Here is a 24,850-nt window from a genome sequence, read left to right as displayed (position 1 = left end):
CCGTGGTTGTGGGGTGCGTGCCTGGGTGGCCTCTGCAGCAGTGCCGTGTTGAACATGGCTGAGGCAGTGCTGGATAGCGTTACTGTGCTGCGAGGCCAGCCTTGCTGGTAGGTGATGGGAACGGAAGACGGGAAGGCCATAGAGGAGAAGCCTTGGACTGGGCTCTCCAATCCAGATGGTGGGGACGGATGGAGGTGGCAGCAACTTGGGAGTTGGGGCTGGTTGCAGGTTTGAAAGAAAGAATAGCTCTGCCTTAGGAAGCTCCGCTTAATTTTAGATGTGAGTGGGAGAGCTAAGAGGTAGCTGTGGATGGCGTGAGAGTCCCGGGGAAGATGACCGTCACGCAGTCACGCAGGGCCCAGGAGCTCCAGCGCACACGTGGAGCGTTAAGGCCAAGGCCAGCGCTGTGCCGTGTTGAAGAGAAACACGAATACCACATAAATTTGGGCAGAGGATTTAAATAAACGAGCGACTCAGGCGAAAAGAAACCCAGATGTGTGAGAAACAGAACCATAGGTGGCCCGGCCCCCACCCCCAGCTGGGCAGTGGGCTGCTCCAGGCTGTGTCTTCAGAAGTGGCTGGGCTGGGAGAGCCTGTCCAGGAGCCGCCCGGAGTCCTGCATTCTCATCCCGCTTCTGCTCCGGCCTTTGAATGACCGGACTGTACTCTGAAGACAACTGTTCACTCTGCTGGAGGTTCTGTGGAGTTTTTCTTTTCATCTCTGATCTGATCCAGAAATCCAAGCAGATGACCAGGCTTCCCTGGAGACCTCTGAGGCCCTCGAGGGCCTGGCTTCCCCATGTGGGCTGCTCCTCCTCTGCTCGCCCAGCTGTGCTTCCGTGACTCACAGCCCTGTTCCAGAGCAGGACAACCATCCTGAGCTGCAGCAGCCCTGATGCCTTCTGGGTCATGAGGACACCCTACGCTCTGGGGGTCAAGCAGCTCTGTCCTCAGTGGCCCCAGATACAGAGAATAGGAGACCCTCTTGGGCCGGTTCCGCATTTGTTTTGGAGGCGAAGCTTTGACTCCAGGTGCCTACCCTTTGGGATGGGACCCAAGGATGACTGTGCCCATGAGAGGGGATCCCAGGGGTGCTGCTGGGCTCTATAGGGACAAGGCCATGCCCCTGGCTGGGCACAGGGAAGACAAAACCTCCTGTGCCTGAGCCATGGGGGTCCAAGTCTGCCCCCTGCTGGGCTGCAGTTACACTGCCTTCTGGAATGTGGGCAGGGTAGGACCCTGTGTCAGGGAAGGCAGTGTCCGGTAGAGGTGTGCTGAGAAGGGCACATCACATCCCCTAGCATCCCACATCCCCCCAACCCCGCCTCTCACTGGCCATGCGACCTCATCCGACGTTGGGTTCTCTCCTATGTGAGGGCTCCATTGCTTCCCCTCTATGGCTGGTCACCCCTGAGTAGGGTCCAAGCCAGGCTAGATCGAGCTGGTGCCCCTTTTGGAAGGTCCAGCCTGGGGCACTTATCCCAAGTGGTAGGATTGGGGGGTAGCCCAGATCCTGGCTCCTGGTTTCGGGCCCCAGCACCTATGCAGCAGGTCACTGCCCAGGACAGGAGGATACTGGGCAGATGCCCTGGTTCTTCACCTCTGGATCTGGGGTGTTTCACTGGCTGGCTTCCTTCAGATGCTGCTTGGCCCCACTACAACCTCTGTCCCCCCAGGCTCTGCACCTGTGGGTGACCTGCCCCTAGCACATACTCAGCTGGGCATGGACAACACACCCTCAGATGCAGAGTCACCGTGCCCCTCGAGCCTTATCTGAGTGCTCCACTGGGGACCTGTCCTGTGTCACTCATGACTCTACCTTCTGCTGTCCCATGGAGAATCCTCCACTCACCTGTCCCCTGGGGGCACATTGGGTGGCTTCCAGCTCTGCTGCCACCAGCAACACTCACACTGTCTCTGTGATGGCCCCAATGGTCTGACTGGCTCCCCAGGCTGGGTATGCGAGGTCGCTGATACAGTCCACACAGACATTACCCATGTGACCCAGCACAGGACCCAGGCCACGCACGCTCTCGGGGACTGCTCCTCCAGTGAGTTGTGAGAAGGGATCCCATCATGCCCGTGGGTAATAGAGACCACACTGCTGGGGACAGGAGGGCTTCCCAGCGGGCATACAGAGCACAGGGCAGAGAGGAGTCTTCCCCTTTGACTTGGTGGCCTTGCGTGTGGGCTCTGTACTCCTGTACTCGGGCTGCGCCTGCTGTAGACCATATCACCAGCCAGCTGCCACCGCGATGTGTCCCCAGCACGTGGGCATGGAGGGCCTCCTGAAATCTGTCCAGAACAGGATCTTGTCTCTTTGGCACTTCACAGGGCAGAGACAAAGGGAGATCAGTTGGCGTCACCAAGTCTGGGCGTGAGGCGCAGGCCCAACATCGCATTCTGGACCAGTGGGCCGGGACAGCTTGCTCTGTCCAGCTCAGTGTGAGTGTCGTCCCACGCGCATGTCCAGTGCCAGCGAAGGCCAGGTGCTCATGAGATGGGTCAGCCAAAGCGCAGGCAGTGTTCGCATGGCCGCCATTGCTCACCAGCACCCTGCAGGCTGGCCGCTGCGGGGTCTGCAGCCGGGCCTCCTATGGCGCCCCCTCATCCTCCCAGCACGGTGCCTGAGGATTGGTGCTCACCCTGGTGATGCGTTTGTATCTGAACCACACCTAACATCTGATACCTGCTCGTATATTTCTTTTTCATTAATTACTTTTATTGCTCTGCTTAAAATACGCATAATGATCACATTCATCATAGGGAATTTGTCCCTATACAAAACATACCTTGCTTCTTCTTTCTCCAGTCTCCTCCCCTTCCTTCCACTCCTTTTACCCTCCTTTTAAATTAGTTTTAAAATTTTTTTAGACAGGTTCTCCCTCTGTAATTCAGGTTGATCTTCAACTTACTGTGTAGCTGTGTTTCACCCTCCTGAGTGCTGGGATTATAGACAGGCTTCACCATGTTCAGCTTTCCCCCTCCTTATATATTTTTTTAATTTTATTTATTTATGCGTGTGTGTGTGTGCGCGCGCGCGTGTGTGGCCAGCTCAGCCCACCAGAGGGCGGGGCTGGCTGGCATGTGGTGCTGGGGGATCCAACCGTGGTCCCTGTGCTTTGCTAAGCTTGTTGTAAGTAGGTGCTTTAGACCACTGAGCCATCTCACCAGCCCCTGAGTCTTTGGTTTTTCTTTCAGTTTTTTTTTTTTTTTTTTTTTTTGGTCTGAGTTTTTGATCTGGGTTTCTTGTTCTTGCCTGTTATGTGCTTTTTCTTCTTTGCTCTTTCTGCGGCTGTTTCTTCTTTTTTGCTATGCTTTTTTTAGATTTTTTTTTGGTTCTTGTCTCCTTTTTTTTTTTTCCTTCCGTCTCTGTTGCTCGCTCCCTCCGTTGTTGTTCTTTCTGTTTTGGCGCTTTCTTTGTTTTTTTCCATGTGTTTTAGATGGTTCTGTCTTTATTTTCTTTTTGGCTTTGTGTCAGGGGCGTGCCGCTGTTTTCTTTGCCTGTTTTGTTTTTCTTTGGCTTTGGAGTATGGTTTGGGTGTGGTTGCGTTTGCGTAGGAGTTTGTTCTGTTGGTTGTTTGTGGCCGTCGTGCTTTTTTGTTTTTGGCAGCCAGCCTTGCCCCTGTAGGCCCCGATTTTGTTTATGCTTTCATTGTTTGCTTGTGGTTTGTGCTGTTTGCGCTTTTTTCCTATTCCGGGTTGTGTTGTTATTGCCTTGGGCATGTGGCTATTGTTCTGCTGTGTTGTTTTTCATTTTTCGCGTGAGCTCCGGGGGGGACTGGGTTGTTAGCTTTTCGGTTCTTGTCTCTTTGTGGTCTGCAGAGGGGGTTTGGTTTGCTCCCTGGCGCCTTCTTCGTTGGTTGGCCTTGGAGGGTTGCGGCCTGGCGGTGTGGAGGTTGAGGCTGGGGGATTGTTGTGTGGCTGCTTCTGGCTGGAGTGTGGTTGCAGGTTTCTGTTTCCTTCGCTTCCCTGCAGAGTGACACGCTCAGTGGGCTGTGTGTTTGCCTCTCTTCGGTTGTTCTTGGGTGGGGTCCTGTCCTAGATGTTTGAGGTATTTCTGGGTTTTTTTTTCTCTTGTTGTACTCTTGTTGTTTTGCCTTTTTCGTGTGGGCGGGTTCTTTTTCTGCCATTCGCTCTTGCTTTTGTTCCTGTTTTGTTTCTTGTTCCCTTCTCTTCTTCTTTGGGTTGTGTCCTTTTTTAGTGTCTTTTTCTTTTGCTTCTCTGCCATGATTTTTAATTTTGGGTGTTTTTTCTTTTTTTTTTTTGCTATTTGTCTTTTCTCTGCGGTGTTTGTGTTCGTTTGGGGTCTCTGTTTTTGGTTTTGGGCTTCACTTGGGGGCTTTTGACTTTTTTTCTGTCCTTGTTTTTTTCCTTTTTTTTTTTTTTTGTTGTTTTTCCTGTATGTTTTCGTGTGTCTGTGTGTGTGTGTGTGTGTGTTTGTGCTTGTCCTTTTTTTGGCTTCCCGCTTGTTTTGTTTTCCTGCCTGTGTCACTGCCCCTGTTTTCATTCATTTTGTCAGTGTGGGCGGGCCGGTTTTTGGGGTTGAGCTTTCAGCCCGCCCCTGCGTCTGCCTAAGCAGGCACTTTAATCCACTGAGCTATCTGGCCAGACTCTTGATGTATTCTAGATGTTAGCCCTTTGAAAGACAGCTGGCAATTTTTTTTTTCCTGCTGTGTGGGTTGTTTTTCCACCGTGTTGGTGGTTTCTTTTGTTATTCAAAATCTTTTTAATGAGATCCCAGTTGTTGATATTTGCAATATTTCCTATGCGATTGGGGTTTTGTTTATAAAGTCTCTGCCTATATTGTTTCTTCAATAATTTTACCTATTTTATCTTACAGCAGATTGCGTTTCTGTTTCAGTATTTAGGACTGTGGTCCATTTGGATTTTAGTTTAGTGCATGGTGAGAGGCAGTGGGTCTAGTTCTAGTCTTTAGCATGTGGAAAGCCAGCTTTTCCAGCACCATTAATTGAGAGGCTATTGCTGGACATGGTGGCACACAGCTGTAATCCTGGCAGCCAGAGGCTGAGGCCGAGGCCAGCCTCGACTACATAGAGAGATCCTGTCTCTCACACATGCGCACACGCGTGGCTACCTTTCTTCCAGTGAAGGTGTTTGGACTTTTTGTTGTTGTGTTTTTTGGGGTTTTTTTTGTTTGTTTGTTTTGTTTTTGTTTTTGTTTTGTTTGTTTGTTTGGTTGGTTTTTTTGGCGGAACCAGGGATTGAACTCAGATCCTTGCGTTTTCCAGTCAAGCACTTATCCTACTGAGCCATCTCCCCGGCCCTGTTTGGACTTTTTGTCAAAGATAAGGTGGCTGAGTGCATTTGTAGTTGTTTCTGCATCTCCTAATCTGTTCTACTGATCCTCAGGTCTTTTTTCCCCCCAGTACCATGCTGATTTTATCACAATAGCTTTGTAATATAATTTCAAGTCAGGGCTTGTGATGCCCCTGCCTTGCCTTTGTTGCCCAAAAGTGCCTTTGCTATCCTCGGTCTCTTCTGCTTCCAAATGAATTTTAGGATTGTTTTGCTCTAATTCTATAAGTTATATTCTGTTGCTCTTTTGATTGGGGTTGCATTAAATCTGTACAACATTTGTAGGCACGCCATTTTTACTGTAGTGGTTCTTCCTACCCAAGAACAAGGGCTATCATTCTGTTTTCTGATATCCTCGTCTGTCTTCTTTTTACGTCCTTTGTTAGCTTGATTCCTGTGTGTTTTGTTTTTCTTTATGCTACTGTGAAAGATATTTCCCTCAGTGAATTTGTTATTCATGTATAGAAAGACTATTTATTTATTTATTTATTTATTTTTTTGTGGAACCGGGGTTGAACTCAGGCCCTTGTGTTTGCCAGGGAAGTGCTTATTCTACTGACCTATCTCCCCGGCCCCATGACTATTGATTTTTGAGTGTTGATTTTGTATCCAGCTGTCCTACTGAATTTGGTTATTAAATATACAAGTCTTTTGGTGGGGTTTTGGGGTCTTCTCTGAAGAGTATCATGTCATCTGCAAATAATGATCATTTAACTTTTTACTTATTGTATTTTTTGATACCAGGAATCAAACTCACAACCTCACACTTGCCAGGCAAGTGCTGTGCCACTGAGCCGTATCCCCAGCCCAATTTAACTTTTTTCTTATTCTAGCCTTATTTCTTTCTCTCTCTTATCTAATGTCTCTCGATAATGTTTCTACAACTATACTGAAGAGAAGTGGTTGTATTGGACATCCTTGTCTTGTTTGTGATTTTAGAGTGAAAGCTTTCAGTTTTTGTCCATTTAGTCTGGTATTAGCTGCCAGCAGCATAAAGGCAGAACAGCAGAAGCTGCTAAAACGCTGTTAGGGATGCTGTTTGGAGAAGCTGTTAGGGGTGTTTGGGGCTGCTAGCTCTCTTGGGCTGTTCTGCTGGAGGATCTTGTCCTGCTGGCTTTCCCGATGAACTCTGGGGGAGCTCTGGTCCTCATCTGAGCATCGCTCCCTGGCTCTGGAGGGGAAGATGGCGCCCTCAAGAGAAGCTTGTCACATTGGCTTTCCTGATGGAACTCAGCTTTCCTCATGACTGGAGGAGCTCGGGACCTCACTGTTGCTGAGGATGGCTGTGGTACTTTTGCGGGAGCTCCGGTGCTTACCTTGAGTGTTGCTTCCTGGCTCCAGTTCAGATCCCTCAGCCTGCTAGCACAGAGCCTTCGTCGCGCTGGCATAGACTTCCCAGCTCCACCACCGACCTTTGAGCTTTTCCAGCACAGATCTGCAAAGCAGACCTGCATGGGACTTTGTTGTGGGCTGTAGGCCTCTGGGTAGACTTGCTGGAAGCATTGTTATGAGCTCTAGGTTTCCATCTGGACTCATGCAGGGTATTAGGGTCTCGGCCCTCCACTAGATTCTTTACTATTTGGTGTGTGGATAGATTTCCTGCACTTCTTGTATATGATTCTTGGGTGACTCATTATAAAATAATATTATAAAAATGTATCCTGGGCCAGGGAGATAGCTCAGTAGAATAAGTGCTTCCCTGGCAAGCCCAAGGGCCTGAGTTCAATCCCTGGTACTGCCAAAAAAAAAATATCCTGTCCAATATTGTTTGCCTTACAGAAACCCCAAGCCATGACAGTAGATTTTTTTTTTAACTGTAGGTTTTTAATTACATTTTCAGTTTCATTGATATAAGATTATTTAGAATTTTTATATCTTCATTCAGCGGTGGTAATTCATGTGTATCTAGGAGTCTATCCACTTCTTCTGTGTAGGTATTCTGGATTTCTACAAGATTGTTGTGATTCACCCTTTTTATTTCTAATTGTATGGATTTATTAAGTCTTCTTGATCAAGCTGGCTAAAGGTTTGTCAATTTCATTTAGTCTCTCAAGAAACCAACTCTAGTCAGTGAGGTGGCTCAGTAGAATAAGCCCTTCCCTGGCAAGCATAAGGACCTGCGTTCAATCCCCGGTTCTGGAAAAAAAAAAAAAGTCTGATTCAAAAAATATTTGGGCCGGGGAGATAGCTCGGTAGAAGAAGTTCTTGCCTGGCAAGTGCAGGGTCCTGAGTTCAATCCCCGGTACCACAAAAAAAAAAAAAGAAACCAACTCTTTGGGGGCCTGCCCACTAGCTCAGTTGTTTAAGTGCCTGCTTAAACAAAGCAGTCAGTCTCAGGGTGCTGTGGTTCGATACCCAGATACGCAAGCCAATCCAGACCTGCGCTGAAGGCAACCTGAGCCCACAAAAAAAAAAAAGAAACCAGCTCTTTGATTCAGTGATTCTTTGTTTTTACTGCATTAATTTTTGCACTGATCTTTATAAGTTCCTCCCCTGTGCAAGCTTTGGGTTTGACTTGCACTTTTTCTAAAAGTTTGGGGTTTAACATTAGGTGGTTTATTTGAGCTCTCTTGATAAGTTCTGTTTTCCTGATAAATTTCCCTCTCAGCACTGCTTGCGTTGTGTCCCATAAGTTTCTGTATGTTGTATCAGCATTATCATTTAACTGTAGGAACGGTCTAATTTCTGCTTTAATTTCATCTGTGACCTATTGATTCTTTAGGAGGGTGCTATTTAGTTTCCATGTGTTTTTGTGATTTCTTTTGCTTTTGTTTTCTAATTCCTTTGCAAAATGGTCTAATAATATGCATAGGATAATTTCAGTTCTATTGTATTTACTTAAGCACGTTCTATGAGCTAGCATGTGGTCTACTGTTTTGGAGAACCCAGATGTCTACTTGTGTCTGTATGGGCCAGGCCATGTGCACAGGTGGCTGTGACAGGGGACAGTCCTACTGCAGGAGACAGCCAGGCCTTGTTCTACTGCTATTACAGCGTCATTCCTAGCAGTAGATTTCCTGGCTCATCCGGGGTGATAGTGAGGGTGGCACATGTGTGTTTGTATGTGTGTGTTTACATGCAGTGTGTCCAGGAGAGATGGTGATATGGTGGCTGTCACCATAATGGCTCTGATTCACTGTCATCAGCAGAGCAATTGTCCCTCCAGGTCCCTGGGCTCATGTCTGGGGTGACTGGTCCTGGTCCTATCCCCAGAGCGGGTCCCATAGCCCCCTCTCACCAGCAGTGAGAAGTAACTGCAGACCAGTCTGAGCAGGTGACTCCTTAATTGACTCCTTGGTGCCTTTTGGCAGTGTTGGGACTTGTAACAGCAGGATCCTGCAGGCCAGTCTGCAGGTCTTCAGTATCCCTTGGCCTGGTGTCCATGCCCACAGACCTTCAGCCAAAGCCCCTGCCATTGTCACTGAGGGAACACTACCATTGTCCTGTGTTCTGTGTCCATGCCTTAGGCCAACTTGTCCCTATCCCCATTTGTACAGGCAGCTCATGATGCCAGGGTGTCACCTACCAGGTACCTCCCATGGTACACAGGGTCATAAGGGCCTCTGCACTGAGGCAACTTTCCTGTAACTGCAGGAAGGTGACCCCCACGGACAGGAGGGTGAACCCCAAGAAAGGAGAGTGTGGTCATGGCAGGGCTTCCGTGGTACACAGTGGGCAAGGCAGCTCTGCATGGGCAGGGACAGCTCCACTACACTGTCCCCAGTGTCCCTGGTGGCAGTGCCCAGGGGTGGGAAATGAGGGCCATGGTGCAGGCAGCTCAGGCTTGGCCGTGGCTCGGTCCCGCGTGCTGAGCTCTGGGTATGTCCAGGTCCAGGTGGCAGGTTGCAGCTGACCATCTCTGCCCGCAGGTAGCCTTCATGACGTTGACACTGTTCCCCATCCGGCTCCTGTTCGCTGCCTTCATGATGTTGCTGGCCTGGCCCCTGGCGCTTGTGGCCTCACTGGGACCTGCTGACAAGGAACCCGAGCGGCCCCCAGCATTATGGCGGAGGTGAGTAGTCCTGGAGGCCTCACATGCAGGGAACACACAGCAGCAGAAGTGTGCCTGCCCTGACTGAGGACCTGTGGCTTCCCTCCCAGCCTGTGCCCCTTGCCTGTGCTGCAGGGGTCTCCTGCCTGACTCCTGCGGATTCCTCTGGAGTCTGCTGTCCCTGCTTGTCTCCGTCCTGCTGTGAGTCTCGGCACTGGGTCCCTGTGATGGCTCTTCATGGCCTCAGACTGAAGTCGCTGACTACCCAGCCCCACCCCTGGACCTTGGGTCCTGAACAGCCACCCTGATGCAGCCTCTTGGTGACACGGGCCATGTGCTCCCACAACGGCTGTGGCTCAGATGGTAGCAACCTTGGCAGAGTTGGTACCAGGTAGCCTGGCCGGGCTGCGTGCATGTCTAAGCTACTTTGCTTCATACCTGACACCCAAAATTAATGAGGGAAAGGTTTATTTAGCTCAGTTTGTGCAGGTTTCAGTCCATACTCGGCTGGCTCCAAGGCAGAGTGGCACATGGAAGAGGGTTGCAGTTCATGGTAGCGGACAACAGCAAAACAGGGAGAGCAAAAAGAGAGGAGCAGCAGAAAGCAAGCTTCTTTCCAGATCTTCTGTTGTATGCAGGCGGCCCACCCCAGGGCACATGTAGCACCTAAGGCCCATAATCTCAGGGTTGGACCGTGAATCAGTCACAAAGTCTAGAAGCCACCCCAAAGCCTAATGGTCTGCACAGGTGTGTCCAGGCTTAGTGTCCTGGTTGGCTCTGTGTGTCATTCTAGGAACGAGCCCAGGAACTCACGGGGACCCAGAGCTCTGGGCCCTGGTATTGCAGGGCAGGGACCCCGGCCACCATGGGTGGTCCTGAGCTGACTGGCCCTGTGCTGAGCTGCTCAGCCAGGCCAGCATTGGTGTGGATGCCGGCACCAGAGCTGGGTGGCTGTCACTACTTTCAGTGCTGCCTTTACCTTTCTGCGTTTTCTGAATCCTCTGAAGGGCACGTTTGCCTCCAGGTCCCGCCGACAAGCTTTTAACCCTAAAGCAGGGATTTAGTATCAGATGTAACCAGACCACATCCAGAAAGCAGGGCTGACCTGGTGCTGGGGCAGAGCACCAGACCCACCGGCAGTGTGAGGAAGGTTCAGGTTCTCAGGAGCAGGGGCCGGAGAGGCCCACCTCAGCCCTGCCGGCTGGCTTCTGCAGGCCATAAGTGGCCACCACTGGCTTGTCACCATGGCAGCTACCGAGCGTGTGCCGTGTTCCACGCATCAAGATGCTGAGGTTTTTTATGGCCACAGGCATGACTGCCTAGGTGGCTGGGTGTGCGGAGACTACTACTCCAGTGCATGTGAGAGAATATGTGAGTGTGCGTGGGTGTGTAAGAACATGTTCACGTGTAGTGTTTGTGCACATCAGCATACACAGTGATACCTGTGTGTGCTGGTCCCCATGTGTGGAGCTGCAGGCACTCGGGTATCTCGGGCACTGGCACCAGCACTGGGAAATCACGGGGTAGTCTGGCTCTGTGTTAGGCAGGTTCCCCCCAAAACAGAAGACAACCCACAGCTGTCACCAGCTGGGAGTTGGGAGACCAGCCTGGGACTCACAGTCATGGGATTGGAGCAGGCACTGAAAGCTAATCCCGGCATCGCCTGGGCTGGGTTCCCAAGCACAGTGTGGGCGTGGCTGCCTTGAGTAGATCGAGGTTATTAAGGAAGAATTTTGCTGAATGATGTTAGTATCATTTTTAAATTGTGCTATTTCTAAAATAAAAATCCAAGGTTTCCAGTGGATGACAATTTAAAGCACTGATCTTAAATTACTTTCATATGTGAAGATCGGGACATCTTCTTGCAGAATGTGAATATCGGGGGCTGGCACTGACCACCCCAGCCAGACCAGAGATCTGACTGGTTGCCATCCTCCAGGGCTGGCCCTCGGCACTGGCTCAGCCTCAGGGAATGTGAAGGGCCCCTCCCTGCACCCTCGGGCCAGCACAGTAGTGCCACCAGGAGGTGACACCTGTGGGTCTGTAGTCTCTGTTGTCCTGAAATTTCAGGTGCCCTGACTCTCACACTAGGGTGAAGGTAAGCTTGGCTTCTGGTCATCAGCGTGCACACGGCCCCGGCCTTTGGGCAGCTGCACCCCCTTAGTGTCCCTTCCTGTCTGGGTCCTCAGTCCTGCTGGCCTCTGCTGTTTTGACATCCCTGACCATCCCCTATCCTCAGCAGAGACGCTGTGGCCCCTGGTAGCGGGTCTGAGGGTCACTAGCTGTCCCCTCACACCTCCACACCCCTAAGGAGAAGCTGTGCTGCTCAGGGGCGCTCCTCTTCCAGGTACGCGCAGGTGTCTGCCGGCGCTGCAGCCTGTTCCGCGGTGGTTCTCCCACCTGTGGGCGCCCCCAGGCCTGGCTCCTGCCCCCGCTGCAGCCTTGTTTCCGCTTCCTCGGGGTCCTCCTGGTTGCAGCATGGCTTTTCCTTTTATACATGTTGTGAAACCGGATGTGCAGAGGAGCACATCCGGGAGCGCGGGGCTGCGTGCAGAAGCGCGGCCCCGGGTGATCGCAGCCGCCGCCAGCCCTTGGCCCCGGCCCCGGGCGCAGCCCCGTGTGTAGCTTGTAACCACAGCAACTGTTTATCCTCCCAGCCGGCGAAGGTCCTGTCGGGGCAGCTCCCGGGGCTCAGTGCCCTCTTGATGGCCGTGTGTCTGCTGGGGTGCAGGCCCCTGGGAAATCTTAGGCTTCTGTTTTGCTGCAGCGTGATTCGCCCTGTGGCGGTTGCCCTCTTGCCTGCAGCTCCTGGGGCTGGGCTCTCCCAAGGTGCGTGTCCTCGTGGGCCAGTTGTGCACGTGGCTTCGGCGATGGCTGGGCGGTGGCAAGCTGGAGCTCAGCAGAAGCTGACAGGAAGGACACACAGATTCGAATGCCCACGGCCCCAGCATTTTGTGAGGGCTGGACTGCCTTGCCCTGCTCTGTCTGTTGGGTCCACCCACTTCTCCCAGAAGCAGCACTTGTGGCACTGAGTCCAGTCACTTGTGCGTTGTACAGCGGCATAGTGGTGCCCACCAGCACTGGGCAGAACACCTGCAGGTCCTGGCCAGCAGGGTCCCCGTGGGCTTTGTGCCTGGCTGGTTGTGTGGATGCTCAGGGTGGCTGTGTGGCTGCAGGTGATCTCATCACTCACAGACAAGTCCCTTCTGTGGAGAGGGTGGGGCACGAGCCCCGTCTTCCCTCCCGCCATCCCTCCTGCCATCGGCTGACCTGACCCGCACTCTCTTGCAGGCTTGTGGACGTTCTGCTCAAGGCCATCATGCGTGCCATGTGGTTCGCCGGTGGCTTCCACCGTGTGGCTGTGAAGGGGCGGCAGGCGCTGCCCAGCGAGGCCTCCATCCTCACACTGGCTCCACACTCGTCCTATTTTGACGCCATCCCTGTCACCATGACCATGTCCTCCATTGTAATGAAGGCAGAGAGCAGAGACATCCCAATCTGGGGAAGTACGTGAGCCCTGAGTGTGTGTTGGGGGGGGGGAGCCTGGAGTGGTGGGAGAGACCCCCAGAAGAAGGTGAAAACTGTGGGATGGGGCAGAGACCCGGGAGCATGGTGGGGAGAGAAACCCCACGTGTATCTGGGGGCCTGGCAGGGTCCAGGCTCTCAGAGTGGCTTCTAGCCTTCCAGCAGCAGGGTCCCCGATCCCTGGGTGGATATGGCAGAGGTTTGGGGTTAGGGGCTAGGCTCCATGGGGTTCCCTTCCTAAACATGAGAGGTAAGGGGGGCCAGCCCATCCCTGGGCTGGTGACCCCCAGCCCAAGCTGCTGAGACATCTGTGCCAGAAGGAGAGGCCTGTGTGGGGCAGGGACAATGTCTTCTGTCCTTGTCCATCTGTCCTGGGGCTCTTGGGGTACTATGCGTGCTCCTTTTTGAGCATCTCATCCCTTTTCTCAAGGACCCAGCCACTGGGTTAGGGCCACTGTCACCTAGGATGGCTCATCTCAATGTGATCATCTGCAAAAGTCATTTCCAAATGAGGTCCCACATAGGTCCCAGGAGTCAGGACTCAGCCTGGCTTTAGGGGACCTGAGGGGTTGGGGTCCTTAGCCCTCCACCCAGTAGTGAGTGCTCTCACCTTCCACATCAGTCCTAGTGTCCGGTGCTGTGAACACTCACCATTTGTGCCCTCCTGTAACAAGGGTTTGTTTGCTAGCTCTCAGGAATGGAGGGCTCCTGACCCCACTAAGTCTCCAGAGGGTTGGGTTTTCCTGATTCCTCACAGTCGGGCCTGGCTGCAGTCTGAGGATACAGGTTTCCCTGGGCCCCACCCCCAGTCTGCTGTGTTGGGGCCGTGGGCCAGTGCCATCTGTCTCTACCCTGTGCAGCCCTGATACGGTACATCCGGCCAGTGTTCGTGTCCAGGTCCGACCAGGATTCTCGCAGGAAAACTGTGGAGGAGATCAAGAGGCGGGCGCAGTCGGGCGGGAAGTGGCCACAGGTGAGCGTCTGCCTTTGTCTGTGGGTCTGTGAAGCAGTGTGGACTTGGAGATGGGGAGAACCGGGTTGTCTTTCTCTGGACTGTGTCTTTTTTTTTTTTTTTTTTTTTTGCGGAACCGGGGATTGAACTCAGGTCCTTGTGCTTGCCAGGAAGCGATTATTCCACTGAGCCATCTCCCCGGCCCCTGGACTGTGTCTTGTGCCACTGTCTTTGGTCCAAGTGTGCAAATTCATGAATGTGCTGAGTGTTGGGACCTTTGCCTTGGGACACACAGTTAAAAGCAGCAAACAATCCTCAGAGGCGCCCAAGTTCCATTTCTTTTCAATAGAGAGGCTTGCGGTCTCCCATCCTGGGCGCTGGCCCAAATCCAGGTTCCCACTAGCCCACAGGTGGCCTGCCTGTGCATGCCGTGCCCGTGCCTGTGCCTGTGTTCACTTTAGATGTAGCCCACACTTGGGGTTTTCTTGTAACAGAGCCATCACTAGAAGCAGAGATTTCACAGGACTCTGCAGGCCGGCTAATCCCTGTGGCCCGTGGGGGCAGTGACTTCCTCAGACCCCGAAACTGCCCCACAAGCGCAGCCCTCCACTCCCACCCCGGGGGTCTCCAGCTGCCTCCCCTGTGACACAGGAAGTGACACAGCAGCACGGCTGCACTTCCCACCTGCTGGAAGCCAGGTTTGGCTCCGCTGCTGTGAGTGCTCAGAGCCGTGAGAGCTGCGTGCACAGTGTCCCCTGACGCCCACAGCTCACTACTGCAGCCTCTGCTCCCTGCCCCTTTCCACAATGACTGCAGCAGCTGCCTCAGCATGTCTGCACTGCACGCCGATAGCGTGTTAGGGCTCCTCACCCCCACTCCCCGGCACACCTGTGTGGTGGGTGCCCAGTGAACCTATTTTCAGGCTCGCGGTGGAAAGAACACTTTGTGTGTGTGTGTGTGTGTGTGTGTGTGTGTAAGTGTGTAAGGGAGGGGGAGGAGGGTGTTTCAGATGCTCAGAGCCGTAGAGTACGTCGGTGTGTACGCCTGCGGTGTGCCCCAATCTTCCATGGAGTGGGACTGAATGGTCCCAGTCCAGTCAGGAGTTGGGAGCTCACCTCAGCAAGATGGCACTGTGGATTCGGGGTTATAATTCTGTCATTTAATGCTGGTTTTTCTCCTTGTTTGAAGATAATGATTTTCCCAGAAGGAACTTGTACCAATAGGACCTGCCTAATTACCTTCAAGCCAGGTATGTAATCCTCCTCCTTTATTTTCCCCTCCAGGAGAAGGAAGTGGTGTGTGGGGGCTGGGATCCGCGCTGCGCCAGCCTGGCCCAGCCCTGCAGGTGGGGTAGGGAACGTCAGGGGAGGGCAAGAAACGTCTCTGCCTGTTTTTCTGGTGGAGATCTTAGAGCTCTCTCTATGGAAGTCAGTCTGAGATACGGATATGGTGTTTGTGAGAGGGTGAAGTTCTGACTGCGCCTACTGATCGAGAGGTAGAGAAGCTCGAGGGGCCCTCATGGCCTGGGCCCTGGCCCTCCTATACTTCCTGTGTGCAGTGGGCCCCTCTCAAGACTCCGGGTGCAGACCCAAGGCTGGAGGACCCAGTACACGGGAGTCTGGGCCTCTGGCCCAAGCCCTGCGTGGCCGCCTTGCTGTGAGATAGGTGGAGAGCAGCACCTGACAGCTGCCCAGCTGGGACCTTCCAAGTGCCTTTTCCTCCTTCCTGTCTTGTCCCTGTCCTCATCTGAGCCTGCACCCTGCCCCTGCTGCTGTATAGCACTGCCTTTGGGCTTTGTGGAGCCTGGGCCCCATCTACCTGTGCTCTCCTATTGTGATACAGAAAGGGGTGGTGGGCTTCACAGGCAGAGGCCAGTACAGCCAGGTGTGGCTCACTGTGCCCACCTTGGACTGTGGCTGACCGGCTCCAAGGCCTACTCAGCTGGCCTTCTCTGGACCTCTTCCCAGGTGCAGCCTTTGAGCCAGGCTGGTGTCACTGGGACCATTTCCTGGGAAACCTGTGATGGTCTATTTTGACTACTTGCCCAGGGCCAGGAGCAGCCTGCTTGCTGCTGGGCATCCAGCTCCATTCCCAAAGGACACAGCCCGTGGGATGGGTCATACATGGCCTCCCTGGGTAGCGGATGGTATGTGCCAGGGATAGGCCATGGCTGGCCTCCACGCCCTCATTTGCGAAAATGTCCTGCTTAATTGGAGGTTCCAATGGGAGCGGTCCTGGGCATTACGAGTTGAAGCTACTGACCCTCATTTGCCAGGAATTTAGAAATGAAGGATCAGCGACCATCATGTGAGACAGCAAAGGTGTGCCTAGCAAGTCATGAGTGGTGGGCACCCAGAGAGGACTCGTCACATGGTGACAGCCAGCAACTGCCCCCATCAATGATAGTCTGGCCCAAGCAGTACGGCGAGCCACCCCCTGCCAACCAGGTGCTCAACAGCACAGGGTCCCTGCGTTCCTGCCCTGGGCACCCCAGAGAGCCCAGGCCAGCGTGACTGGGATGCCTGCTGGCTTCCTGGTGGAATTTCCTTGAAGGGTCTGGTCCTTTGAGCCAGGTGGCATTCCTATGATGTCCAGGGAGATCAGTACCCGTGTTCGGCCTATAAACACTGCACTGTACAATCATTTGCTGTAGGACGTGTGGCCTTGGCCCTCGTTCCCAGAGTGTGGGAGGAGCTGCCCTCAGGTGGCCCTCACCACACACCTGTGCCAGCCCAGAACCTACAGCTGTCCACACCACTGCCGGCACAGCCTGCATGCTCCGTTCACATACTGCCCAAGTTCTCAGGCTAGACATGTGAAGTTCTCAGCAAGCTTTTCTCCAATTATACTGAGTGCTGGTGATGTCACTAGAGCGCACAGCCAAGTTGGTCACTAGGGCTGGGGCAGTGGACACCATGGTGGCCCCCAGAAGACATGGCACTTTGTAGGGGTCCCTGTAAGGCCACTACCACCTGGGCGCTGAATGCAAGGCATGTTCCCACTGCCCCGTCTGCTGCTGGACCTGGTAGGAAGTCAGTGCCTACAGTGTTGGTATAGCCTGGGTGGGGCAGAACCTGGGCAGGGCAGGCTGGGCTGTCAGACGCGAAGTCCTGGTGCTGGACAGAAGTGGCCTCCATGACGGACACTCGTGAAAGGTGTGGTGCCAGCACAGGCTCAGCCCTTCCTGACCAGCTAAGACCAGGCTGACTTCAGCAACTCGAGCGTCCCCATCCCAAAGCAGATGCTGGCCCTGCGGGAGCCTGGGGATGAGGCCCTAGCCCATGTGGGCCCAGTGGCCCTGCCTCCTTTGTGTCATCCACCCATGCCATCACCTCCAGCACTCCTGATAGCCACACTCTCCCACTGAAAAGACAGCCTCCAAGTAGAGCTGTGACTAAAGCGGGGTTTTGCAGGACACCTGCTGGGCCCCGTCACCCATGAGGAAAGCCGGCCTGGAAGGTGGAACTGATGGGGACAGCAGCCACTGTCCCAGCAGGAGCTAGGATATTCTGGGCCTGAGCTACGGCCTTCCAGTTCCCCAACAGTAGCTGCCAGCCGACAGCAGGCCTGGGCAGGGTAGTCCCACCCCACTGGGAAGGGTATCTGATGGTTGTGCTGATCCTTTTTTTTTTTTTTTTTTTTTTTTTTTAATGTATTTTGGACAGGGTCTACAGGGTCTCACTATATAGATCAGACTCATAGTGATCTTCCTGTTTTCAGCCTCCCAAGCACTGAGATTATGGGCTTGTGCCACCACACCCAGCCTCAATTGCTGTACTAGTGCACCTTGGGGACTAGGCCAGCACTGCAGGCCAGAGATCAAACTCCTGGCCCCTGCCTTTGCCTAAGCAGGCACTTTAATGCACTGAGCTATCTGGCCGGTCCAGTTGTGCTGATCTTGCAGAGGTGGCCCAGGTGCCAGTCCTGTGTCACCAGGAAGGGCTGAGCAGAGGGCTGGCTTTATCCACAGCCAGCAGGAGATGCGGCTGAGATACCTGCCCACCCTGCCCCATGGCCTGAGAAAATACCCTCCCCCAGGTGCATTCATACCCGGAGTCCCTGTGCAACCTGTGGTGCTTCGATACCCAAACAAGCTGGTAAGTTGGGCTCCGAGGACAGGTGTGGGTGAGGTCTGCCTGAGTCTCAGTGCCCTGTGCCACCAGCCTGCTGTGTCCTTCATCCACGACAGATGTGGATAGCACAGCACAGCCCAGAAAAGCAGGACGGGGCCCACACATGTGCCCTGGCCTGTCTGCCCGGGTAGCTGCCCTGACATTCTGGGATTGCGGTGCCTGGTGCCTGGCTCACACTCACAGATGTTTTAAAATGAGACATCTCATTCTGGGTGCTGGCATAGAGGCTTGTACAGAGCGAGGGGCATTGTGGCCTTTCTCAGGCCCCTGCTCAGGGTACAGGTTTCCTTTAAGAAAACAAAAGAAGCAGTTGGGTTCCAGGGTGACCTTGGGGAACTCCAGCTCTGGGATGAGCCTACAGCAGGCTTCATATGGATGGGACAGCTACCTGTGCACCCAGGAAGGTGGGCCAGTGTGGCAGGTGAAGTTGTGGGGGCATCTGGACAGGGAAGTGGAAAAGGGACTGGGACACAGGCAGGCCATAGAAAATGCAGCCTCAGAGCTAGGAGCTCCTCATCCTCGGGCCTGGTGACACAGGGCAAGGGGTGGGCACAGGACGAGAGGGCCAGGAGGGCAGGGCAGGGCGGCTGTGCGTGGTGACCCTGATCCTCTCCCCAGGACACCATCACATGGACGTGGCAGGGCCCTGGAGCGTAAGTCCGATACTGTGTCTGTCTTGCATGTGGACACACGGGCCCCTGATGGCCCTGCGGGCCTTGTTAGCAGCACATGTGAACTCTGCCTTCCCGTAGCTTTCTTGTGCCTACTGTGAGAATATGCATGAGTGTGGTGGGTTCTGACACCCCATATCGGTGACAGGGGGAAGTGCTGAGGTCCTTCACACATGACGGCGCCATGCACCTGTTGGCCCTGATGTCAGGAGGTGCTCAGCACTGGGAGGGAGGCCCGGCCAGTGTCTGTTCCCCCCCCCCCCCAGACCGAGGCTCCGTAAAGCTGTGAATGGTGCTCCCCGGGCAGAGACTTGGGGAGGGCTGGTGGGGTCCCAGACGCTTGGAGGGAGGCAGGGCAGGACACCAGGTACCACAGATGCCGTGAGGGCGACAGGGTCAAGTGGTGGCATCAGGATCAGCCTGGCAAGTAAGTGCTGGCTTGGGAACCTGGCCTTGTGGTTCCCACTTCCTCTCCTGCTAAGTTGGGATCGAAGGAGCCAGGCTTGGGCTGTGACGTGACCAGGGCTGCAATCCAAGCTCCCCACATGGGGAATGACTGGAGGGGACAAGTTTCCTTGGCTGGAGGGTGGCATGAGAGAGGCCAGCTTGCTGGACAAACCCAAGATGGCCAAATACTAGAAAGAGAAGGCTGTTGAGAGATGGGCCCGCCATCCCCCACGCCCTCCAGAGGGGAGGCCAGGCAGCGGGCGCAGGGTCGGGTGACAGTCCCAGGTCCCGGAGGCCTTGCTTCCTAATGATGCCCACATCTGTTCTGTGTTCCCAGGCTGGAGATCCTGTGGCTCACACTGTGCCAGTGGCACAGTCAGGTGGAGATCGAGGTGCGTAGTTATGGTGTTAGCAGGGGCTGTCGGGAGTGTTCAGGACCAGCATCCTGAGGGTGGTGGACACGGGTCTGATCAGCCCCGACCCCAGCCCAGTACAGTGCTGAGCGGCATCACAGACTGCGCCTCGAGCCCCGCCTGTGCCTGTCTCCACCTCATGGGCCCCTGCGTGGCTTCCTGACCTTTTCACGTTGGCAGTTCAGTGTCCCTGCGCAAGTGGACACGGTTTGGATAGGACTGTAGCAGAAAAGGAAGCCAGACCTGCCTTTTCTATTGGTTGCTGAGGTCTAAAAATTACCATGCAGACAATAAATACGTTTTGGCTTCTGTTTTTACCTCCCCCGACTACTGCCTCCCCGTGTTGGCCATCGGAGACCTCGGGCTCCTGGCGCATCCCCTGGGATGAGTTCCACTCAGTCATGCCTGGGGCTGTGGAAATCTGAGTGGGTGAGGAGAGGGCCGTCCTTGCAGAAAGAGTTAGTGTGACAAGCTCGCTCTGCACCTGAAGGCAGGGACAAGGGCACACAGCTCCGTTGGAATCCTCTCCTTTCGGCAAAGGCAGCACACGGTGGGCCCGGCCTGCACCCCAGCCTACTGCTGCAGAGAAGACCGTGGTTGTAGGGGGTGCCGAGCTCGAGGCCCTGCCGAGTCAGACGCCACTGCATAGGTCAGCCTCTGAGGCAGTGCTGGCCCAGCCCAGGAGGAACGTGAGCCCTCGCTTATTCGTGCTGTCCTCTTGGGTAGCAGTTCTGGTTCAGCCCTGGTGTCTTGCTCCGAAGACAAAAGAGACCAAATGGCTCTGTGAAATACTTCCGATTGCACAGGACACTAGGGCACAAGGAGGGGGTGTCATAATTACAGAATTCAAAACATACCTTAAAGTTACAGAGTAGGTGGGATCTCAGGGTGTTCCTGTGTCAGTGGACATCTTTGTTAAGAAGAAGCTAGGCAAGATGACACCTGTAATTCCAGCACTCATGAGGCTGAGGCGGGAGGATCGCCATGAGTTTGAGGTCAGCCTGAACTGCATAGTGAAAAATCCTGCCTCAAAAGCAACAAAAACAAGGATCAGGATCTCAGCACATGGACATAGACCTTAAACTCCGAGTGCGGCTCCAGCATGTTTGTCTGTGGGCGGAGTCATTTTAGATCGAAACTGCAGTAGATGGCGGAGGGTTGGTTGCTCAGAGCTGAGGCTGGGAGGTAAGAACATGAGTATGCTGCTCGTGCAGCTAACGGCCCGGCCACATGAGGTCAGATGCCAGCTCTCTAGCTGGACCCTGCCGTGGGGGCGCCCAGCAGGCTGCTGCTGCTGAGTTTTCAGATGCAGCGTGCATGCATGCGGGTTCAGCAGTCCGGTCACCACTGAGTAACTGCTGCTTCTTGTGCAGTTCCTTCCTGTGTACAGCCCTTCTGAGGAGGAGCGGAGGAACCCCGCGCTGTACGCCAGCAACGTGCGGCGCGTCATGGCCGAGTGAGTGAGCGAGCGTGCGCATGTGCAGTTCCCCCTCACAGTTCCGCTGTGCTGCCAGTCGCCAGCTTTCTGCAGAAGCGAGGGTACAAGTCTGAGGGTACAAGTCCGGGTAGCCTGGCCTGACGCCACACGTCCCCGGTTCTCTGACGCTGCTCCAAGGTGTTCCGCATCAGAATATGGGGCGCCTTGCTCCACTTGGCAAGCCCTGCACCTGCCTGGGGCCGTCAGTGCCCCCGCCCTTCCGGTGCAGCCAGAGGCCTGGCAGACGACAGGGCACTCTGTGCTCACGGGGAATGAGGTGGCGAGTTTTGCTTGTGCAGCACGAAGGGTGGATCAGCCTGGACATCAGGAGTGGACAGGCTTAAGTCAGAACTCTTGCTGACTTCCCGCAGGATGCTGTGTGTGAACTATGTGAAAATCTGTGTCCCTCTGGACCTGATGGCCTCTCTCCTGCCCTCTGCGCCTTTTTCTGTCTGCCCCTCCATCCACACTGGGCAGAGGATCCAACTCAGTCAGAGCAGGGGTTGCAGGGGTCTCAGGCTCCTTCTCTAGCCCGTTCTGGGCATAGGAAACTAAGGCGGTTGGGAATCTCTGGGTGGTGGGAGGGACAGTGGGGCCCGAGCCCTGCAGGAGGATGGGCAGGACAGGTGGGCCTAGCTGCAGTGCCCTCGTTGCTGTGCTCGCCCCTGGTCTTCCCACCTGGCTCCTAGCTAGTGAGGCCGGGGTGGGGCCCTTGCTGGGCTGGTATCTCCTGTAGCCACAGGGTTACCCGTCTCAGGGAGCCAGTACTGTCCCTGCTGTCCGCACTCATCCTAGCCTATGCACGTGGCCGTTGCCTTTCTGCTATTTAATTCAGATTCAAGGTGTTTGACTCACATTGGCAGCCCCACCCTGCCATGGGCCCAGTATAGGGCCATATCATTGGTGGTTGCATTGTTGGGGGTGCATGGTGGTGGGGGCTGTAGACAGCGAGATGGGACAGCAACTGTGGTTGCTGGGTCTTTGCTTGGACATTGTGGTCACAGCCAGCTGAGTGGAGCTGGAGACACAGTTGTGGGAGACAGGTTGCCCACAGGTTTTGACACCTCTGGTCAACACCTCACATTCCCGAGGCATTGTGGCACCTGGGCAGTGGCCATGCCTCAGTGGCCTCATTCAGATGGCTCCCTTGGTGTCCTTGGCCCTGGTGGCTCCCTTCCTGCACTGGGGACTGGCAGCTGACAGAGATTCTCTCTCACACAGGGCTCTGGGTGTTTCTGTGACTGACTACACATTTGAAGACTGCCAGCTTGCGTTGGCTGAGGGACAGCTGCGCCTGCCCGCTGACTCCTGCCTGCTGGAGTTTGCCAGGCTGGTGCGGGGCCTTGGGTAAGTGTCCTCAGCCTCCAGCCCTCTCACCCCAGATCCAGGGCAGATGACAGAAGGGCCAGCTCTTAGTGTGCTTGCTGTGACTATATGAAGTTGAGGTACAGGAGAACAAGCGCACAAGTGCTCCCCACACGCTGCATCCCAGCCCTTAATTGTTCATCTTGTGACAAGGCCTCCCTGAGTCACACTGATGGCCTCGAACTTTCAGGCCTACCTCGGCCTCCAGGTAGCTGAGATGACAAGAATGTGCTATCAATTTTGTTTCCATTCTTCAGATATCAACGTCAGTCCATGTAGAGGCCCTTAGAACCTGTGCTGGGCGCTGGACTGCTGCATGGATGCCAGATGCAGAGCCACCCCAAGGTGTCCACAGAGCGGGTCAGGCTCTGCACCCCGAGCTTCTCCGTGGGAAGCCTTACTCACTGGTCCTCCATGTGGCAAGTCTGTTTTAGCCTCCTATGATTTTATTAAAATCTTGTTTAGGCTGAGACCAGAAAAACTGGAAAAAGACCTGGAGAAATACTCGGAAAGTGCAAAGATGAAGAGGGGAGAGAAGGTCGGCCTCGAGGAGTTCTCGGCGTACCTGCAGGTGCCACTCTCAGACACACTGGAGGACATGTTCGCACTCTTCGACGAGGTAGGCAAGCACCTGGCTTCCAGTGTGAGCGGGTCTTGTTGGTTTTCAAATATGTGAGCGCTTTGAAAGTAGAGGGGACCCTCTCCCAGGCCCACTCTCATCCTGGGCATACGGAAACGTGAGTTCTAGTGAGGCCTGGTGGTGCATACCTATCATCCCAACAGCCGTGGAGGTCCCAGCATCCGTGGAGGTCGGGGCAGGAAGATCGCTTCAAGCTTCAGGCCCCCCTGTGCAATGTAGCAAGATGGAACAAAACTAGAACTGTGACTTTTCATCACCCTCATGTGCACTCCCCAAGCTGTCAGGCGCAGTGCCTGTGCTGATGCCAAGCTGTGCCATTTCCTCTGCAGTCATTCCCAAGTGCCCACTGTGGGTAAGAGGCTAAGCTTGTCTCTCCCACAGGGTGGCTGCGGCAAAGTGGACCTGCGGGAGTATGTGGTGGCCCTGTCTGTTGTGTGCCGGCCATCCCAGACCCTGGACACCATCCAGCTGGCGTTCAACGTGAGTGGAGCCGGATGAACTGGGTGTTGCCTGTACAGGACCTCAAGTGCTCCCCTGAGGGCTGGCAGTATCACTGCCATGGGTGGGCACAGGTCTGTTCTGCTGCAGGCATTCCATTGCCCTGGCCACATGCCCCACACCTCGGGAGACCAAACTTCTTCTCCCCGGTATCCTCACCAGGGCCTGTGCCCTTGCTGGAACACCATTTCCAAGGACAGGATCTTGTTCTTCAGGGGTCCCTCCCTGAGTACAAGAGGCCACATGCATGCCTTCTTTGACCCAGAAAGCTGGGGGAGGAGACCCAGGTCTGTGCAGCCAGGGTGATGGCCTCTGTCTCCAGGTACTTTTGCGTGAGGTGCCGCGGTTCTCTATGTGGCCACCAGGTGGCGCTGGAGTTGCACGTCTCCTCGCCTACCATGATACCCACTTGGCACTGGATCATGGACTGGCTCCTGGAGCACCTGTGTGGGCAAGCAGTGCTCTGAGCCCTTCCTTGCGACTCTCTTCACTCCTGAGTGAGCTAGTTTGTGCTCATCACTGCTTGTGTCACCTGTGTCCATCTCAGCCCAGGTTTGCCAGCTGCCCTGAGGTTCCCAGGAATGACCAGAGATCAGGGCTCAGCATAACTGCCTATCAGGGAGCCCCGCTACATTGAGCAGCATGGTCAGCTCTGAAAGCAGGGCACTGAGGACAGGTGGGGCCACAGGGGCAGCTTGGGTGACGCTGCTGTACCTTGCAGATGTACGGGGCTCCTGAGGACGGGACCATCCAGGAGGACCACCTTGCCCACATCCTCAGGGCTGCCTTGGGCGTGGCCGAGCTCTCTGTCACCGACCTGTTCCGGGCCATTGATCAAGAGGAGAAGGGGAAAATCTCATTTGGTAGGTGGAGCAGGATGCAAGGGGGGCCTCGGGGCCCAGGCCTAGTGGGCCCCTCCTGCTCATATAACATGGGACCCTGGGAAAGTGGTCTGGAAACCGGGTAGTGGGTGAGGAACATGGGCCATGGTCTCTTCAGTTCCAGAACAGCATCTCAAGCTCCATCCTGCGTAGATGCTGTTGGCAAGGGAGCCACAGCAGGGCAGGTTGGGGTCCCCTGCGTGGAGGATGACACAGCTCAGCTCTCTGTGGCCCTGGCCTTTGTATGTCCGCCAGGAAGGTGAGGGTACCAGGTATCAGCTGCAGGCTCCTGGGCCTGAGCTGGGGGCACTGTCCTGGGAACTGCCTCTGTGGTAACCCTGATGACATTGTGATGGGCTGGTGTACCACATGGCTCTCGGCAGACTCCAAGCCTGGCCTGGCCGTGTTTTAAACACTTGTCTGCTGCCTCAGAGAGTGAGCAGATACCATGAGAGGAGAGAGGCAGCAGCTGCCATCAGGCAGGGGGACAGGGTGAGGACGGCATGAGCAGAGACTTCTGGGAAACATCCTCTGCTGC

The 24,850-nt window shown here is 54.7% G+C and overlaps 1 protein-coding gene across 2 annotated transcripts in view; it reads left to right on the top strand.

The window, feature by feature from the left end:
• The window catches only part of Lpcat1 (lysophosphatidylcholine acyltransferase 1), a 33,413-nt gene that overhangs the window by 6,480 nt on the left and 2,083 nt on the right, over positions 1-24,850 (top strand). For both annotated transcript variants that reach the window (XM_023706511.1, XM_004625270.2), the window contains exons 2-13: positions 9,189-9,331; positions 12,602-12,816; positions 13,696-13,808; positions 14,976-15,036; positions 17,826-17,884; positions 18,539-18,573; positions 19,376-19,430; positions 20,825-20,907; positions 22,150-22,275; positions 22,759-22,912; positions 23,315-23,413; positions 24,153-24,294. In XM_023706511.1, coding sequence (XP_023562279.1) covers positions 9,198-9,331; positions 12,602-12,816; positions 13,696-13,808; positions 14,976-15,036; positions 17,826-17,884; positions 18,539-18,573; positions 19,376-19,430; positions 20,825-20,907; positions 22,150-22,275; positions 22,759-22,912; positions 23,315-23,413; positions 24,153-24,294 — 1,276 coding nt within the window. In that variant the 5' untranslated portion in view covers positions 9,189-9,197. The remainder of the gene's footprint in view (positions 1-9,188; positions 9,332-12,601; positions 12,817-13,695; positions 13,809-14,975; positions 15,037-17,825; positions 17,885-18,538; positions 18,574-19,375; positions 19,431-20,824; positions 20,908-22,149; positions 22,276-22,758; positions 22,913-23,314; positions 23,414-24,152; positions 24,295-24,850) is intronic.

This window comes from Octodon degus, unplaced genomic scaffold (genome assembly GCF_000260255.1).
Source record: "Octodon degus isolate 3935 unplaced genomic scaffold, OctDeg1.0 scaffold00008, whole genome shotgun sequence".
NCBI classification, from domain to species: domain Eukaryota; kingdom Metazoa; phylum Chordata; class Mammalia; order Rodentia; family Octodontidae; genus Octodon; species Octodon degus.
The sequence above is the reverse complement of the archived record's forward strand: the minus strand, read 5'-3'. Positions and strand labels throughout refer to the sequence as shown.